We start from the raw sequence: 20,897 nt of genomic DNA on the forward strand, positions 1-20,897 counted from the left end.
CGAAACAAACAAACGAATAATCAGGTGATAGGGAATTGAGCGATGCTTAAATGGTTAGGAAAAGTCTTCAAAAGAAAGGAGGATAATGAAGAAGTTAAGGTAGTTTGTTGCAGTGCCACCAGATGGCATACGAAACACACATTCACCGTGAATCTGATTTCATTCATTTCATTGATTGGCGTAAAAATGTGGCCCATGAACTTGGATCTTAAAATGTTGGCAGAAGACTTTCTTGGAAAGCAACCATTTGCAAGAAAGACGTGGCGATAATACTAAAATGGGGGCACATGGAACTAGGTCGTCATTATTATGTGAACTGCAATAAACTGGCTTAGCTTAATGTCCTTTGGTGGACTTGGGTCAGCTGAATTCAGTGAACTTTCTAGTAGCTTCGTGCCTGTGAATGAATTCACCAAAATAAACAGCAAGTTACAGCTTTCAGCGCTGTGCCGGCAAAACATAAATATTTTGACAGTAATTACGTAGTAGAATCTTCGAGTTAGCAGGCAGGAATGCCCGTTGTGAATGAGCTGATCTTCGTAGACACTAAATATATGTATACTATATAAATAGCTTAATGGGCAGTTCCGATCTTGGGACGTGGGTTTGAATTCCGATCAGTCAACCTAAATCCAACTCGTGTAGAGAGGATTCACTGATCCTTCAAGTGAATAACAGTAAATTAAGCGAGCGAAAGGAATTTAGGTGCTTGACTGCACCGTTTCACGATTAAGTTGTTTCTACCCATCGCTCGATCATACGTAGATAGAGACCCACATGATTGCCGATCTCTTAATTGAAGTTAAACAGAGAAGCTGCTTTAGCTAACGAGAAATAATAAATGATATTTAGCTCAAAGAACCAACGTTACATAATAAAATATTATTTAAATAAAAAATTAATGACATAATAAAATATTTAGCTCAAAAACTAATGACGTAATAAATTGATATTTAGCTCAGAAACTGATAAAATATTTAGTTCAAAGAACTAATGACGTAATAAAATGATACTTATCACGAAGAACTAACGTGACATAATATGTTATTTAGCTCAAAAACTAATGACATAATAAATTGATATTTAGCTCAGAAACTGATAAAATATTTAGTTCAAAGAACTAATGACGTAATAAAATGATACTTATCACGAAGAACTAACGTGACATAATATGTTATTTAGCTCAAAAACTAATGACATAATAAATTGATATTTAGCTCAGAAACTGATAAAATATTTAGTTCAAAGAACTAATGACGTAATAAAATGATATTTATCACGAAGAACTAACGTGACATAATATGTTATTTAGCTAAAAAACTAATGACATAATAAATTGATATTTAGCTCAGAAACTGATAAAATATTTAGTTCAAAGAACTAATGACGTAATAAAATGATACTTATCACGAAGAACTAACGTGACATAATATGTTATTTAGCTCAAAAACTAATGACATAATAAATTGATATTTAGCTCAGAAACTGATAAAATATTTAGTTCAAAGAACTAATGACGTAATAAAATGATATTTATCACGAAGAACTAACGTGACATAATATGTTATTTAGCTCAAAAACTATTGACATAATAAATTGATATTTAGCTCAGAAACTGATAAAATATTTAGTTCAAAGAACTAATGACGTAATAAAATGATATCTATCACGAAGAACTAACGTGACATAATATGTTATTTAGCTCAAAAACTAATGACATAATAAATTGATATTTAGCTCAGAAACTGATAAAATATTTAGTTCAAAGAACTAATGACGTAATAAAATGATATTTATCACGAAGAACTAACGTGACATAATATTTTATTTAGCTCAAAAACTAATGACATAATAAATTGATATTTAGCTCAGAAACTGATAAAATATTTAGTTCAAAGAACTAATGACGTAATAAAATGATACTTATCACGAAGAACTAACGTGACATAATATGTTATTTAGCTCAAAAACTAATGACATAATAAATTGATATTTAGCTCAGAAACTGATAAAATATTTAGTTCAAAGAACTAATGACGTAATAAAATGATATTTATCACGAAGAACTAACGTGACATAATATTTTATTTAGCTCAAAAACTAATGACATAATAAATTGATATTTAGCTCAGAAACTGATAAAATATTTAGTTCAAAGAACTAATTAGAAAAAATTCTATTTAGCCCCAAAAATAGCAATACGGGAGCGATATTAGAGTACTTTCCTCAAGAATTGATGCGACAAAACGGATACTACATGGCTGATGTAACGAAATAATGATGTCACTTAAAATGATTGAAGAAGACGACGGACTCAATAAAGACATCCATCATATATCCATGCCTCAAGCTGAAATCGAAACCGCTACCGGAGTTTGTAGGTGGCCTAAAGCTATACTGCGAAAGTTTCTATGGTAGCAGCGTAAGAGGGCCACATGGCAGTTTATTTGAAAGGGGTGAAAGGGTTTACTGTATATCGAAGTGTGTGACGGTGTGGAGCAGCGTTTAAAAATGTCATTGATAGTGTCAAAATAAAAAAGGGGAATAATGTTTTAAGTTTCTTCGTTCGTACATTCCCAGACAGACTCTTTGCCACTTGCCCCCCTCCCCCCTCCAAATGCTTTCTCCATCTTTCTTTCTACCTGCCAGCGGCCCTGAAGTATGATTGGCCTGTCATAACATTGCAGTTCCGTAGGAGCATTTAATAATAAAGCTTAATCAGCTTTGTCTTCGCTTTCAAGCTCTATAAATTGCTTATAAAGTAACTTTAAAGACGTGAACATTAAACAGAACTTTCATGACTCTTTAGTTCGACAAGCGGGTGGAGACAACTGAGCTTTACAATTTGGACTCTTAATTTTATCAAATTAAAGTGGGCAGGATGAATGGAACATGTAGCACGCGTGGGCACATGAGAAATGTGTGTGTCATTTTGGCCGTAAAACCTGGAGGGATTAAAATACGTGGGAATATTTGTTAAAAATCGTGTTTTTAAAATACGGAGTGGCGGACTGGATTCAAGCGGCTAAGATGGGGTAAGTGGTGGTCTCTTGCGATCGCCTTTGGGTTCCATAAAGGGGGGGAGGCGGATTTATATACCAGCGTAGACACTAACAGCATCTGAAAAAGGGAGTTTACTGTTGATATCCGTGGCAGATATCCCGGTGACATCATAAATTGCAGAGGATCGTAACATGTGCGTCTCCTGGCATTTCAGAGATCGCGCAATGCTCTTGTGTTAACGCTTTCCCCCCCCCCCCCCCCCCCCCCCCCCCAACACTGCGTTAGTCAGTTCGGCGACTTCCGTTTCATCTTCGTGCGTGCGGTAGACCAGCCGCTGTTACAGGAGTCTGTTCTGTCACTTCGCTTCCATCAGACTTCGTCCTACGATTCTATGTTCACTGCATAGGTTTATCCAGGAAAATCTGGAAGTGGTCGTGGCCTGTTCTTCGCCAAGTTAATTTATTTCAGCTTCTCACGGCGGCGGGAATGATGTTTTCTGTTTTATAGGCACTTGCGTCTCGTGATCTGACTGACGTACTTAGTATCGTGAGACTTTTTTTGACATTTTATCAGAACAAATTGTTCTGGGAAACGTTAAGGCAATGTCCTACGTGAGCGATAAGAAGCGAGCTGTGCGAGCTGCATAAGCAGCATGGGGTGTCATATGACATGAGGGAATCGCTTGTTGTGTCCTACGTGAGAGACCGCAATAGAAGCACACGGCCTTTTAGTGCATGCCCCTTCCGCGTACTGCACAGTCAGAGCTTTTCTGCGCATGCGCCTTACTGGCCAGCGCAGCGACCTGCGCGAAAATATCAAAATATTTGATCTCGGACTTTGGCCGCCGACCGCTTCGCTGTAACCTAGGACAGCGCCACACAAACAGCCAGTTTGATATTTCCGCTTCACCCACGCAACTCGCACCTCTCGCATTTAATCGCTCACGTAGGACACCGGGTAAGAGTCGTATCAGACAATAATGATGAAGAACCATATCTCAAACTAAAGTAAGCTGTTATCTGAAGGGTTTATATTCTGTGTGAGCCTATTACATAACCTCAAACACCTTACACTACCTCATTGTTATTAGGCCGAGTGTATAGGAAGACACGTGGAAACTGCAAATCGACTGATCATGACATTTGCTGTCCTCTGGCGCATTGTTTGCCTACGTCTTACAACAATTGCAACGCAATTGGTGGGAAAGTTGGAAACTGAGCTGCTAAGCAACTGGACATGTCAGCGTCATGTGAATTGATTTCCCGTCAAGAAGTGCAATTGACTACCGAAAATAAACATCTTGAATGGTAGGAACTGAGGTTTTCACGGCGGTGAGTCTGAAGATGGCTGCCTTCTCGGTTTTAACGCCGTGTAGTCTGGTAGACGTTTGCCAACGTTTCAGAGGTCCTTGCTGCCGCCTTCATCAGGGAGATGAGTTGGTGAACATATACCAGACTACACTGCGCTACAACCCAGAGGACAGCCATCTTTAAATATCTCGAAGAAATAAATATATTATTTGTTCAACTAATTGAACACGAACCTTACTTGGGCGAAAAATGCGACCGTATCATTTTAGGCTATAAAACACTGAACTTGGGTTGGATCTCCTGTACTGTGTGGATGGACAGCTTATACAGGGGCAGTCAATGTTTAATTGTTTAGTATATATACACACACGTACAAACGCGCGTACACTTGTACTAACATGAGTTCATACGCACGTGCATACATACGTAGAACCAGGATGAACAGACCGACGAATGGATTGCTAGAAGGGCATATATGACTTCCCCATTATGCGTTAACTTCATGTTCTTCCAGCATAAAAGAAATATGAAAATGATGTGTTTATGAACTACTACTGCACCGTGTGACATGGACTTCGGTGTTCCACCCGCCCACAGAGCGCGTTCGGGACACGCATCGCTACCCATTGCATGACGGAGCGGGGAACGTCTGCACAATTAAGCGTTTTTTTTCCGTTTCCTCTCAGATTCGAACCGAAGCGACGCGTTTGAGGAATCGGGATCGAACACGTGTCTCGTTTTCACAGGAATCTTTCCGTGAAGTGCATTTGGACTTGACTGATTTGACCAACTCCAAACATTAAGGTCTTCTGGTAGACGCTGTAGTCTGGTCGTCGGGGTAAATTCTTCTTCTGTTATGGAACGCAGTTCAGCCATCATTTTCACAACAACCCTTTCCTGATGATGTCACGATTTTTTTAAGCCAAGAAAAAACTAAACGTCGTGAATTTGTGCATAAATAATGAAAAGCAGCGAGGTGAGGGGAAAGGATGGGTAGCAGGTAAGGACGCATGCACTGCCCGCACTATTTTCCCAGCGGCGGTCACTGGCTTGCAGGTGGACGGAAAACAACCGATTGAGGTATAAAGTGTGTGGGCGAGACGCACATCTTTGTTCCGGCTACTGTACTTGGTGAATGTGTCTTGTTTCTGTAAGAAACGATTAACGAAACAAGGAGCTATTTGCCGTCTGACTGTGTTAGAGCGGGTCCTAATTTTACTCCAATCCTGTACATAAAGTAACGTTGTTGATTGACTGCACTAATTGGTTGTTGTCTCCGCCAGACGGGAGGAAGAAGACGACCGCTTGCCAAGTTCTGACGCGACTCTCGCCCTTTTACGTCGGCGGGAGGCAATCTTAAGCACACAGGCACGTAAGCACTGTTCTGCAATGGTAATTTATTGTACCGTCATTAGGCGATGATTTAAATTTTGATATTGTAGTTTGAACGTCGTAGATCTGCAAGGAGAAAGGCGCAAACTCTGAGCTAACGGTTCAGACACAAGCTGTAAGTTGTTAGCGAGTTCTTATGTTAGTTATGTAGCCTATTTACTCAGCAGGTTACTTAGCCACAATGCTCCACATCAAAGAGCATGACGTAGGCGGAAAACGGAAGAGATGACGAGACATTTAAGTTTTAAAGCCTGAAGGAAAGAGACAATTTAGGAAACCTAGGTATATAACGGAGGGTAATATTAAATACATAGCCTGGAGGATGTGGATTGGATTCATCTGGCTCAAGACAGGGCGCAGTGACAGGTTTATCTCAAGATGCTATGAACTTCTTGAGTAACTGGGTGACTATTAACTTTGAGAGAAAATTTGATCTGTGGAACTTCTTACGTACATGGAGAGGCATCACGTCAAGGAAGATGACGTAGGCGGAACATTGTGTGTGGGGAGGGGGGGGGGGCTTAGAAGTGCACGCAACATTTTAGTAAGAAAACGTAAAAGGATGGGACGATTTTAGAGATCCAGTAATAGACCAGACGATGGGTCTTAAATAAATAGGGCGTGAAGGTATGTGATGGATTTATTTACCTCAGGATAGGGCGCAGTGGCGGATTGTAATGAACGAAAGTTTGAGTTCCTTAAAAAGCTGGGATTTTTATGACCAGAGTAAAAACAGTAATTGGGCCTCTTTGTTGTTGGGATTCTCGGTCGAATGGGTTTTGGATTATTGGAAATAATTGAACCTGGTTTAAGACTTAAGACCATGAAAATTCTCCACAAGCTCAAGGTATAAGCGAGTGAGTCTGAAGATGGCTGTCTTCTGGGTTGTTGCGCCGTGTAGTCTGGCAGAAGTTTACCAACGTTTCAGAGACCCTGATGAAGGAGTCAGCAAGGACCTCTGAGACGTCGGCTAACTTCTACCAAGATCAACCCAGAAGACTGCCATCTCCAGAAATGATACAATTACAAACCTGTCCAAGCACACCGACATAAAAGTAGCTTTAACAACGGCAGTACAATAGGAAAGTTATTAAAATTACACTCTAGAATGACACGTTAACTTGTCGGTTTACTTATGTAGATGATAATGAGCCGTTTATTGACGACGCCGGTATATAATTACGAATCAGGTTAGACGAACGTTTATGAAGCCTCCCGCCACAAGAATAGTAATTCCAAATACGAAAATAGCTCCGATGTGGCGCAGTGGAAGAACGGCGATTAAAGTAGATCCGGAATACAAAGGAATATAGAAGAAAAACGCACCTCTTTATGAAACAGACAAAATAGTCTGATCGACGAAGACAGAAAGTCTATTTGAATCGGATGAATAAAAACAGAAGCATAGTTGAAGGGGGAATATCTGACCTTACGCGTGCAGTAGTCTGGTGAAATCTGTGCGTTCAGCGTCCGTAAGAAGTAAAAAATAAGAGAAACGAAGGGGTGGACAAGGAAGCATGTACTGTCCATGTGACAAACATTGTTTCTCAGCGGGAATTCTTTTGCAATTAGTCCTCATGTCGGTCAGGTCTTGGAACTACAAAATTCATGCATTTGTGATTTGGACGAAACGTACTTTTTGGTCACTGCTTCTCTAACCGTGACGAACACACAACACGAAGGTAAGACATAGGATTCACTTCTGAACAGATTCTTAAGCATCGAGAACGCGTTGCAAGAGCTTACAGGTACATCAGGAAAATACACGCATCGGAGAAAATTAAAATTAATGTCGAAACAGTGTTTGAGACAAATGAATATTTTTGCAGTGGATGTTATATGGACGAACCAAGCTGGCGGGAGACGATGAGGTGAAGAACGGATTGAGACGATGAAGATAAATATACATAAAATGGTGTGTAGCGGGATAGCTTTACTTTATTACCGTCTTTCGAAAATATTAAAGATGCTGTATCAAAATGGAGCATTAGTAGAATTATAACTGGCAGAGAGAACCGAAGTAGACAAAACTTGGAATGAGTCTTGCCCAGGGATTCAACTCGGGCCTCCAGAGACACGGTATAATTTCTACATGTTTAAAAAACTGTTGTCAGACGATCGTAACACTTAAATAAATTATGTGTTAGACTTTCCGCTTTCCTTCTTCAGCTCCAATAACTAGAGTTGTACACAAGATAAGTGTTCCTCTGTTATGACATTGTTTATTGCTCCTAAATGCCGTCAGCTAACAAAGACTTTTTCTTTGGATTTAGATACGATTCTCTTCAGGGACATGTATATTATGCTTCCAAGTGACATAAGAGCTGCTGTCTGGAAGGGTTCGCGCACTTTTTGTGCTCACGTGGCCGTCATGCACATTTCGGTCAGGAGATAGGAATTCGATATCCTAATTTTCTTTATGTCATGATTGGATTACATTTGTCACCTGACATTTCTGAAATAGTAAAATTTAGGACTCCGTGATCGCTGATCCTGTAGATATACAGTTTGGATGAGAATTTTGGTACAGAAATCCACAGGGAAACTACAGTTTGGAATTCTGACGCGGAAACACAGACGATCAATTAGTTGCTTGGGGTAGAGTTATTCTTGATGATCGTAATGAGATATGGGGTGCTCAAGGCGGCGAGTATGAATGTAGCTGGTATAAGTTTATCAACGTTTCCATCCATCGTCGCCGTGAAGATAAAGGCAGCAAGCACCACTGAAACGTCGGTAAACTTTACCAGACTTCACGGTGCTACCGCCCAGAAAACAGCCGTCTTCACATCGTAAGGGAAAATTCTTCACCTTTTGTGGAATCTGAGCGTTTGTTATTCCTCACAAGAACCCACCACTGATTTCTGTCCTGAGCCAGTTGAATCCAGAACGAGGTGGCAGGGTGACATTTCGACGTGTGTAAGAGATACAGATTGCAACCATCTGTATCCACCAGTGAGAGCCGGTCTTAATTTATCTCGAGACGTGATTTGGCACGCAAAAGATGACGGTGGCCCTTCTCCCAGCTAAGATATGCCGTCGCGAACCCAGAAGATTGATTACTTCGGAATTAATCCCGTCACAGCTGACCGAGGAATCTGACCCTCGTCATGGGAATAAAATGTACTAATTAGCATACAAAGCGTTGCTCTGTCATGAGACGAAGTCTGTGCATAGCCTTCACGATAAAATTCGTCAACATTCTCTGGTTACGTTGAGCTCCTAGGCGCCACTTGGTTCATACGTTATAACGTTAAGAGCTCTTTGGCTGCCTGGAAGAACGCTCTAAGTACTTCGTGTCAAGGTACTACTTGTAGAACGAACGTGAGCAAATCGATCACAAGTGGATGTGCTGTGCAAGGAGTGCATGACGGAATCGCTCATCCCTGGTAGAGGGATCAAGGGTTCGACTCTCCATCGACACATTCATGTCTGTTTGCGGGTTTTGTTGTTGTTGTTGTTGTTGTTGTTGTTGTGTTGTCCTGGGTAGGTGAAAGCCTTGCAGATGGCCGATCCCCGTCGCCCAAAGCGTTTGTTGCAACTATCATAAGATTTATTGTTTTTAGAAGTTAATATTTAATTGCAAGAAGTCAGGGGAAATAATTTATAAAAGGTTAAAGAATGGGAAGATTTAGGGTAGGGGTGTTGAAAATAATGTCTGGGCTGAAGAGGAAGTATTTGAACAAAAACACACAAATTTCGTAATGAAGAGAATCTTAATTCGTATTTTTCAGAAGTGTTATAGCGATCACCAAATCAGCCGGGATGAAATGGGTGGGGGGCACTGAGAAATGCACACAAATTTTTAATTTTTAAACTCTGAGGTAAGGGATGGACGTAGATACAAGTACAGTATTTAAATCGATCTCAACAAAAAATTGTGTGACTGAGTAAAATATGTTCAACTGGCGATCCCTATCAAGACGGTAATGAACTTCGGCTATCATAAACGGCAGAAAATGAGCAACTAGTAGCTTCTCAAGAAGGACACTGCTGGAGTTAGGTATAGACGGATGTTAACATTCTTTGGAAAATAATTTTGTCCGCGTGTCACTGAATAACAAGCTTTCCACGAACTTGAATTGGTTTCTTCGTCCTGAAGTGGGAATCGTTTGCCGGGCTGGAAGACGTAATGTTTTTCTCACGGCAGTAGGCCGTGTACGCGGCACACATATTGCAACTTTTAGCAAGTCCTAGAGAATCCTTTTACATAACGCGTTATATGAATCGGATAGCTCGGACTTGCTACGGACTGAACAACTGAGGTTCGATTCCTGACAGAAACAAGGGCTCCTTCCTCGCAGATGCGCATTCCACGAAGTTTACGCAACGGGTTCTGAGGGTTTCTTTCCCGTAGGGCAAATCTTTCGCAGCCTCAAACTGACAACTCATCTCTCTGATGCTGAGGTTGTGAATATATGGATGGACACCTTAGTTCCTCATACGCGTTTATGGCGTTGTGAGTAATTACCGAGGATTTTCCGTCGTTCTTCATCAGGAATGGGTCTGATCCTTTGAGGACAAAATTGTTTTATGCTGGTGTCAGACGCACTGTTCAAGAAGAAGAATATTTCAAGCTACTTACATAAAATAAGTTACATAAGGAAATAATTGATACCATTACGTAAGAGTACAGAGGTTCAAGCGGAGTAATGACACTCGTGCAAAATATCACACCTAGAGCCGTAAACACTTTGCATTTGCGGCGCTGTTGACACTGCTTTGTTCAACTGAGCCGATGTAGCTCACTCATCGTAGTGTCTGACTACGGATTGGACGTCCGACTCTCCCTCTAAGCGCCCCCAATGGCGTGTACCGGGACAGCTTTGCGTGTATTCTTTCCATAAGAAAATAGATTAAGCATATGGGATCTTAACACTGCCTGTGTGAATTCTTTTTTTGAAGTTCTGCACTGGTTGACAGTTTTTGTGGTGCCATTTGAGACCACCCGAACTCCGCAGTTGGCTCTGAATACAGTACAAAGCTGACGCAATGTCGAGGAGCCGAATGGGACACCACATCAGCTTCTAGTCTACGCTGACGAGGTGCACTTCTACAAGGCGAAAAAGTAGACGGGTTCTTAGAACGTGTATCATTGGGTTTGTAAAGTATCTGGGAGTCATCCTGGATGCTGGGTTGAACTTGGAGAGAGCATGCTAAACAAAGGCTCAGTAAAGATTACTCTTCGTCTTGGTAGAGGTGCCAGACCCTCGGTTTCACCTGAGACCTTAAGCCGAAAGTTGTACACCGATGTGAGGAGTACAAATTTTTAAGCTCCCTATCGGAGACTAATAAATAAATAAATAAATATTGTCCGGCATTATTTTGCCTCTCACTTGCCTCTTATTAAACATGAAGAATTACGACAATTTTGAAATAAAAGTTTTGTCTTAAATGAGTTTATGCCCACATTCCTACGTTGCGATGCGAACAGTTCGATTTTTGCTTATACTGAATCGATACCCAGAAAGATGAAACATTTAATGTTTTCGAAGGCGAAATGCCATAGAGATCGGCTGAGAGATTTCGGAGGAGAAACGAGCTGATATGCTCCGACGATAATGTTATGCGACTCTTGAAGAAGGCGACCGGCTTCGTGCGTCATCTGTTTGCCGGTAGACGCGTCAAATTGCATTCAGATGGTTTCGACATGTCGCATCACATATCGATCCTGTATCGACGAAGAATAAGCAACTCATTGTTTACAAATAAGCAGATTTTATCGGAATGATGGAAGCGGAGACAGTAACCGAAGCAGTTGATAAAGTATAATTCTCACATGGCTAATGAGCCGGCGTACGGACTGGACGACCGGAATTCGATCCCCGACGGGGGCAGATGATTTTTCCTCCAGCCTCTTGCGTCCAGACCGACTCTGGGGCCCACCCAGCCTCCTATCCAATGGATACCGAGGTCCTTTTCCAGGGTAAAGCGCGGTCGGGGCGTGATGCTGACCGCCGAGGTCAAGAATGAGTAGGGGCTATACCGCCTCTCCCCTCCAAGCGCCTACATGGCGTACAGTGGGACAGCTTTACTTTACTTCACACGCGGCTGTCGACATAACATCGTACACGCTACTTCAGATTGCGTAAATGATAAATAAAATATGGACACCAACGGACGTTTTTGTTAAAATTTTTCTATTTCTTTGATAATCTCGTATAGCTTTATCACATCCCACTTTCTTATGGACACTTGACATTTGTACTTCAGTACTGTCCTGAAGAGAATTAATTCTAACTCAGATTAGCATAACTAAGCAGATTTCAAATTATGTTAAACGGAATAGTTTAAGTAGCTTATCTGAGATCTTAATGTGACACGATGTGGTGGTTGGCAGGACTCGTTATATCAGAAAGTCCCGGGTTCGATTCTCGTCCTAAGGAACTGTTATCTTGACATTTCTTTGTATTTCCTCATGTCTCTGAGCAAATTCTGACAGAATTCATTGACCACATTCGCCGACAGAGAAATTTCTGACCTTTATCTGGAGGTCAAATGGTGGATGGGTTACGAGTTATCCGCTCAGACATTTGTGGGTTATCTGAAATTCTGTAGACCCTGATCCTTTAATATAAACAGAAGTGAAGATGACGATCATTATCCTGATGATGGACCCAGCAAGAATATCTGAAACGTCGGCAAACTTCTACCGGACTGCACGGTTCATCAACCCAAAAGCCAGCCATCTTCAAACTCGTCGCCATGAGACCCTGAAATCTCACCAATATAAATTATTTCTCGGTACTACTTTGGGCTTAGACACGTCACTATGTAGTTGATAAGGCGTTAAATAGCCTATCCCTTGTGTTCGGCGACAGTGTAAGAACGCCCTTACGTATTATGTAATCAGAGTAAAGGATGGGCGCAGTACGAAAAGACGCACGCCCATGCACGTGCCAAGATTTGAACCAGCGTACTGCCTGTGTGACCTCAGGCGGAGGGCTGGCAGAGGCCGCCAGACCGCGTGAGGGGTGTGCAAAATAGTCTTATAGGGCAGAACGTTTTATGTTCGTTTTACCAACTCAATAGTGAATGCTGTTTCGTTTGGGGCGTTGGGAAGAGGCCAATAAGTCCCGAAACGATTATTATACGCTCTCATGATGTACATACATGAGCTCATAATAGGCGTATCCTATCGCCTGTTCGTATGCAAGATTCAGACCTCAAAGCACATGACAATTTTCGATTGCTTGTGGCAATGAACTCAACTTCCACTTTGGGAACCAGCATTATCTTTTTCAAAGGGAATTATGTTACGCCTATCAAATGCGAATGTGTTTTCGGTAACTCTAAATCTTGTTTATTGAATGTTGTTTGCATGAGACTGCTACTGGAACTCAGCTCCACATAACTCGAACCCAACTCGATAAAACTCGAGTCCAACAAAATTCGAACATAACTCTAACCGTAAACATAACTGTAACTCAGCTCCAACTTAAATTCATCTCGACTGCAGTGTGACTTCAACTCAGTTATGTCGCAGCTGAAACCCCAACACACCACCATAAGAATCCAATTCGACGCCACATCCAATCCAACACAACAGAAACACAAGTCCAGCTCATCTCCAATACAACTATAACTCAGCTGCAACACAACACCAATTTATTTAACTCTAAAACAGTTGTTACTCAGCTCCACACAAACCGGCCATTCATCCAAATCAATTTCAGGTTAAGTGAGTCTGATCTTCAGCAGGACTCGAGCCAAACTCCAAAAACCCTTTTGACGACGGAGATCACCTGGTCTGCCAGTACGGTAGAAATTAATAACAGTTCGTAATTTTTCACCTTTACTCACTACTGATTTTAACAGCTTCACGGAATACTCCTGTCGAGAAGAATGACCTTCAGATTTGGCGTCCTTACAGCAGCGAAGATGACCATGTTATTTTGAATGTGACGCCGTGTGGTCTTGTAGGTCGACAGACGCCAACTCTCCAGAGAAACGAACTCTCGCCATCTTCAGTCAAACAACAGAGACGGCCAAATTTTCTTCAGCATATTCAATAGCCTTTCCTCGTCTTTGAGTAGCTCGCCGGCGTTCTATCTGAGCTTCATTCGGATTAGTCACACTTTGAAAAGGTTATAATACCCTTCCTGAATTTCATTCGGATTTACTACTTGCCGAATTCTAACAAAATTATGATGTTCGCACTGTTTTGTCGTCTTTCTTCTACCGTATTCATCATTCATGTACATTCATTCCGACCCCATCCTCACCCAGCGTGTTTAATGCAGGACTTCATTTTTATTTGATGTTATCAGAGTCACCTCCCTGCAGAATTAGAAAGCCTTACTACCACTGTTTTGACAGAGCCGTCTGCAGGTTTGTAATACAAATTGTGTCTTCAAATATTGAAAATGTGGAGAATTTTTAATTTTGAAATTTGTAACAATTTAAATACTTTTCTTGTGGGTGGTGCGTTTGGCTAATTTAGATGAGGTCAGGACGTGTTAGATTGCATGAGACAAGATTGGGTTGATGTAGGTTAACTTAGATTCCGTTATGTTAAGTTCCGTTGGGTTGTGTCAGGAAGAGAAATCAAAGTTACCACCATGGTTGTTATCGTCAACATAGTTACTGGACGGATTTCGATGCAAATTGATATTAACTTAATTATAACCATCGTTGTCATGTGTGCATCGGTGATATCAGTGGTTTAAGAAGACCCATAGGGTGGGAGAAATTTCGTCTGAGTTACATTTGACAGAGAGTTGAGATGGGTTACTTAATACTCGTTTCGATTAGGAGAGATTACGTCAGGTTTGGTTGGGTTCGATGTGTAGGGCTGGGTTAAGTTGGGTTGGATTTGGTTAGGTTATGTGGTGTAGGGTGGGGTTCGTTTATATTAAGTTGGGTAAGGTTATGTTGGGTTAGGTTACGTGGAGTATGTTAAGTTAGGTTAAGTTTAGTTAGTGAGAATTTATGTGAAGCTAAGTTTCTGTGGTTAAGAATGCTAGTTTGGACAAATATATGTTTTCTGATACTTTTCATTCATTCTTTCGTTCATTCATACATATATGTATTTATTCATTTCGGCGTGTATGTTTTTTCTCGATATATTTGCACGGCGTATACTGAGATTATAATCTCCTCCTAGTTTCTCGTTACTCAATATATCGGGACTGAAGATGGGGGCTGTATGTTCTTCCGGGCGGTTTGTACCTTCCTAGAAGTCCGCACGGCGGCGTCGCAACCCATAAGCCTAATTCGTGTTTATTTTATTCTTAACAACTCCAACAGTGATTTTACTTGCAATCCCTTTTAGCTTTTTTCCGCTCGATAGAGAAATATTTGCCTCACGTGGTGGACGCAGTGTCAATATGTCGTTCCCAATTCTTCCTCGGACTGAAGCCAAGCTCTGAAACTGCCGCTGACGTTCCATCCAAATATTAACTGAAGCATAACAATTCAAATGTTTTTTCTGTGCGTCACCTCGTCGCCTCAGTAAAGACTCAACGCACAGAGTAGCCCAAAACTAAAATTTTAAGTCAAGTTCGCTCAGTGACGTATTTACGCCAAACCACGCCTACTGCAGGGAAGACGTTAGACGTAGTTGTTCCCGGTCTAAGACCTATCGCTCTGCATCTGTTTTTCAAAGAAAATTGATACTTCGAAACGTCGTGATGAACAGACGATAGACAAATGAAATTTCTAAGGACGAAGAAATTAACGCTGCTCCTAATCCAACAGTAATAGCGAGACAAAACAAATTAGAATCTGGAGTAATACGAAAATACGACAATAAGTTAAGTACCTTAGAAAGAGAATGAAAGGGAAAAGTCAGCGGTGTTAAGTCGCCTTGGCTTAAGTGGCTAAAAACAGAACACAAGAGAATTAGAACGATAATAAGAAGAAGCTGGAAGAAGGCAACAAGGAAAGATTGACTTAAGGACTGAGCATGGATCCTAAGTGGATATAAAGCAATTAAGAAATAACTATGAAATCCTCAAGGAGAATTCTGTACCACGTAGTAAATTGCTGATATTCGTGAACGTGGCCAAACAGGGTTACATACACGTGGTACCAAATTGAAAAGACGCATGTGATTATTAGTGATAATGGAACACGAAAATTTACACTCTTATATTTCCCGAAAACAAGATCATTAACACTTGCACCGCATGTTATAGACATCTTGTATACCTTCAAATCTGCGGCGATCACTCTGTGCCAGCTTCATCCCTTCGCACAAATTACGACACGTATTTTAACACGCGTTCTCATTGCACTGGGTTTTTGTCTCCGGAAATCTCGATTCCCAAACTTTTTCATGTACGTCAATGTGTGTATTCACACACAATTAAGTACATTATTTAACGGCGTTTTGTCAATTTCGGAGGTAATTTAGGGTCGGATGTTGAGAGGATTATTTTGCTCGGTGAGCTTGACATAATTTGGAAGGAAACTGCCACTGCTCTGGATGGGATTCAAACCAAGTACCTTCCGAATACAAATAAGGGTTGTTGCCCGCTTGTGACAGCTTTCTCGATACAAATGCAGAGATCTTGGACCTACGTACGTCCAGGGAAAGCAGGGATCGAGATAATTCGAGAAAGGAGCAGTTGTGCCCCGCGTTCTGGGAAAATGTCAATGCTTTCTTCTCCTATGCAGCAACGCCCATGAACGTCTTGGACGAACACACTGCCCCCATCTTAAGGACAGAAGATGAAGTCAGCATTTTTCTTCCAAAATGTTGGTAACTGCCTACAAATACTCACAGAAAACAAACGTTGACATTTTCATTACCGTAACAACCTCAGATCTTATATTGTAATATACGTACAGAACCTCAGATATAAATGGAAGGAAAATGTCAGTAAGATACAACAGTAATTTGAGGTTATGAGGAATTATTGTGTAATGCTTCAAGGCCACGGAGTGACCCCCCGCCCCTCCCAATCGATCGCTGTTCGTGTTACAAAGTTGTATGAGTTTGTTGTGACCTTGAAGCACGCAATTTGGTGACTTATTATAGAACTATGGATTACGTGGTAGGAGACTGGTGCTAATGGGTGTAGCCTATATGTAAGGGAGTTCCTTAGCGCTAGAAATAGGTCTCATGTGGACACATACAGGATGTACCATTAAAAACGCAAGCCAACAACAATCACTTGTTACAGTTAAAAATTGAACGAGAAGCAGGTCCACCAACGTGTAACATACTCTTCTGACCTCACCCGTGACGTTTGAGTCAAGGTCACCCTGGTTACTAGGACGCTGCTCACGCCGGCTGCAAAATAACTCTACTGTTGTGAACATGGTGTTTTCTCGAGCATAACGTTTGTTCATGCTTGAAAGTCACTTCGCATCGAATTCACTTAAGATTGGCTTATGTCCGGCATTGTCCCGATCGCAAATTGAGAGACAATTGTTTTTTAAGGAGACAACTCGGAATTATATCAGGATCTTCTGGCGCGCAGTTTATTTGTCTGTTGCAAAAATACGAAAGAGGTTTCTTGTTTCAGTATTATGCGGCGACAGCCCACACCGCGGATACAACAACTGGATTACTTGAAGAGTTATTTGGTGAGCGCATTGTTGGGCGTGGCCTTTGGCCACCGCGATCTCCAGACTTTAGATTTCTCAAGGAAAGAGTTTATTCGAAAATCCCGCGAAGGTTGGAAGAACTGGAACACAACACTGTTGCCAACACTGGCCCAAAAACTCTTATCAAATGTTCGTGAAACACACTAAAAGATTAATTATTTTCCCCAGGAAGGCACTAGACAGGTTCAGCATCACGAAAGCTTACAGATATAGTTGCAGTTGAGTTGCGTTTCAAATGGAACGCTCTTGAACGTCTACGTGTCGCCAGAATCACGACTTTCTGCGTCTGCGTACGCTCATAGTCAATTACAGTTGGGGCTTAGGTTAAACTCGTTGGGTATCAGCCAAGTGCGTGTGACAGTCATTGCCAGAATCTGAATCTTGTCGACCCTCCACGTCACAATATTTATATATTTATAATATTATAATTCATATATGCGCGTAAGTAATTTATTAATGCACAATTTTACTTCAACAGTGAGTTATTATTATTATTATTATTATATATTATATAATTGTAACAATCTCAATGATTTATATGTGACCACTGCATGTCTTATATTTAAACTGGTCGAGTTCCATGATGCGATCCGTTGCTCGTGTATCACTGCTATTAATTAGGGCAGTGGTTTCAAAATTCCAGAGGTGTTTATGGGCTCCGTGGATGGATTCCAGTGATGGCGTCAACACGAAAAGCGATTTTGATGTTAAGAATATGCAAATGAATTATTTCTGGAAGTCATCCTTAATAAGTAAGATCGTGGGAGTTAAAAACTTTAATTTCTCTCCGTTTTTAGAACTGTGAATTGTTCTTTGGGGTTTTGTGGATTGGATTAAAATGTGTGCAAGAACGTCACATTGAATTATTTTAATGGTTGCCAAATTTTGATAAATGTGTGTGTAAAAAAAAAGTGTCACGCACCAAACTGTGGCTTGTGAATTTGATATGAAATGCGTTGCACGAGATAAGATGCTCTCTGTACTCCGACCTGAGTACCATTCATGAAGCCAGGCGTCGCCAAAGCGCGTCTCTCGATATCAATATGTCTGATGATAAACTGGAGTCACGACTTAGGTCCACATTTAACGCTTGAAATAAGTAACCCCTTGATGACATAGTCCGATGGTGCATCACTAATGTCAAAGTCGCCATTGGACACGATCTTCAGCCAGCTCAGTCCAGTTTACTTCTTAACAGCATTTCCCTGTGGTATATTTTAAAGGTTATCCTTAGTTTAAAAGACTTTTCAAACGTTTCGGAGGTCATTCATCGCTCTGATGATGGAGGCAGTGAGGACTTTCGAAACGTCAGTAAACTTCTACCACACCACACTACACGGCACTACAACTCAGAAGACAGCCATATTCTTATAAAACCCGCGACGAGGATCTCTAATCCTACTTATCCTTAGTTAATTTCGAATTAGTTGAATGTTGATCGCAGACACGTTTATAGGGTGACGGTTTTAGTACCGGTTAAATCAGCGGTTTCATGTTGTCTCTGTATAGTTTCCTGTGCGTGTAAGTTTAATTATAACCACGGATAGTGTGCCTACATATGTTACTGTGTTACTTTTATCGCTTACCTGCTTCGAATGTCTACAAAATCTTCTTTAGTATCATATCTGAGCTTACGTTATTTTGTAGAGGCCATCGGGCTTTGAATAAATCCTCTTTTCATCTCGTGCCTTGTGTGGACCAGATTTCTTTAACAGCTCAACAGGAACTGGGTTGAGTATGGACAGCTGAGAGTGGTTTTACTAATGCCATTGAGGATACCGCGTGCTCTAATTACCTACGTATGTGGAGCTGAGTCCTTCTTGTGAAGCTAACAGCACCCTGAGCTATTCAAGGAATTCTCCGCCTTTTATGATGTAATAAAGAAGATGGAACTGTCACTGCAGATGCCCGCGCATTTTGCAAGTGTTTCTGGAAGTTGTCAAATCTTGTGCTGTGTTACTAGAGAAGCTGATGTTAACATGTCTGTACCTGGATTGTCGTCTTCTGGGTTGCAGCGTCGTGTAGTTTGGTACAAGTTTACCGACGTTTCAGAGGTCCTTGCTGCTAGACTCCGCGGCGCTGCAACCCAGAAGACAGCCATCTCCTGATTTACCTCCTACTGTGTCTGTACCAACAGTTCTAAAGACTCGAGGTAAAATCTGTGGTAGTGATTCCATCCGCCGTACATCAGGACTGCATAATTTAAGACAGGCTTCTATAAGCATAGGGTAACAAAGGTAAATGAGGGCAAAACGTGAGCCTGCAGCGCAGAATGAGCGTGACGCAGTTAATCGCCATTCAGTTGGCCTCTTTCATTTGACGACGAAGAAATTTCATGCTGCCTCGTTTTCTCTCTGTTCCAGAATGCCAATTTGGGAAATCACTTCGTGAGATACGGTCGACGTGGTTCCCAGACCTGGGCCCCCCCTTCGGTGTCATGTACTGCATAAAATGCGAATGTATTCCTGTAAGTACCGGCATGTCATTGAAACTACTACAAACCATTCACATGTGTTTTAGATTCATTTATCAGCTTATTGTTTCAGGAGCCATGTGATTTTGTCCTTATGTGTCCTTTGCTGCTTTGATTGCTCGTGTGACGCAGCGTCGAATGATGAAGACTTTAGTAATTTAGTGTTTTGAGAGGATGCGCGATAAAGCTGTCTCAACTTAATTGAAATGAATGTCCCGAAATTTATCCTGAGGGTCTGAGCAAGACCACAGTGCCTCAGTCAAGATAGCCGGTCTTGGTGTCTAGATTACAACCCAAGACCTCCCGATTACAAAGCAGGAGTTCCAACTATAGGACCGAGATTGTCCACTACAGAATTCTCGTGGCTTTTACCACTTACCGGTGAATTTCACATCACGTCTAAATTTGTCACGAGTAACCGAGTAAATGACACCACAGCTGCACAGGACGACGGACAAAACTACTCGATGAGGAGCTTCATAGGTGTTACTCTTCGTCTTAGTCGGATTTTATTAGGGCGACAAATCAAGGAGGTTATTTGATATGGCGGGGCATGTGTACATGAGAAATGCCTACAAAATTTTAGTCGGAAAACCTGTAGAGGAGGAAAATATTAAAATATAAAGAAATTGAATACGATATTGGACTAGGTTCATGGCGAGATTTTGTGAACACGGCAAAAAAAAAATCTCGGGTTCCATAAAACGAGGAATTTTTTGACAAGCTCAGCAATCATGAATTGTAAAAAAAACAACCTTCTGATCCGCGGAATTAATCGGGTGAATGAATGACTTTTTGGTTGAGTATAATGTATTCTGAGCCCAGAGTGATGAGAGTTATATCACGCATTGTGAAATATAAACCAGTGGAGACGCATTTATCCTGTACCGGAGGGACTGGGGAAAAGAACGGAAATCCGGGTATATATAGTTGACGGTATTCGAACCGCGTAAAACAGGAGCGCAGTCGCGGGATGTCTTGCTTCATTTTCATTTGCGAAATGATTCAAACTTGGTAACGTGAAGTCCTGTATCTTTAATTTCCTAATATACCTATCATATTTCCATCTTAGTCGACTTTATAACACTTCTGCAGTTGAAACGGCGTTGTTAAATAACCTAAAAAGTCACCCATCGCTTCAGAGGATCATCCTCTACAATGGG

The 20,897-nt window shown here is 41.3% G+C and overlaps 1 protein-coding gene across 3 annotated transcripts in view; it reads left to right on the forward strand.

The window, feature by feature from the left end:
• The window catches only part of sog (chordin short gastrulation), a 176,763-nt gene that overhangs the window by 102,457 nt on the left and 53,409 nt on the right, over positions 1–20,897 (forward strand). For 2 of the 3 annotated variants that reach the window (XM_087344412.1, XM_087344411.1), the window contains one exon: positions 19,625–19,728. The exons of the other annotated variant lie outside the window; for it this stretch is intronic. In XM_087344412.1, coding sequence (XP_087200538.1) covers positions 19,699–19,728 — 30 coding nt within the window. In that variant the 5' untranslated portion in view covers positions 19,625–19,698. The remainder of the gene's footprint in view (positions 1–19,624; positions 19,729–20,897) is intronic. 3 annotated transcript variants of the gene reach the window in all.

Source organism: Zootermopsis nevadensis, unplaced genomic scaffold (assembly GCF_977971745.1).
Source record: "Zootermopsis nevadensis isolate Lab colony 2312 unplaced genomic scaffold, Znev_1.0 Znev_ptg000007l, whole genome shotgun sequence".
Lineage (NCBI taxonomy): Eukaryota > Metazoa > Arthropoda > Insecta > Blattodea > Termopsidae > Zootermopsis > Zootermopsis nevadensis.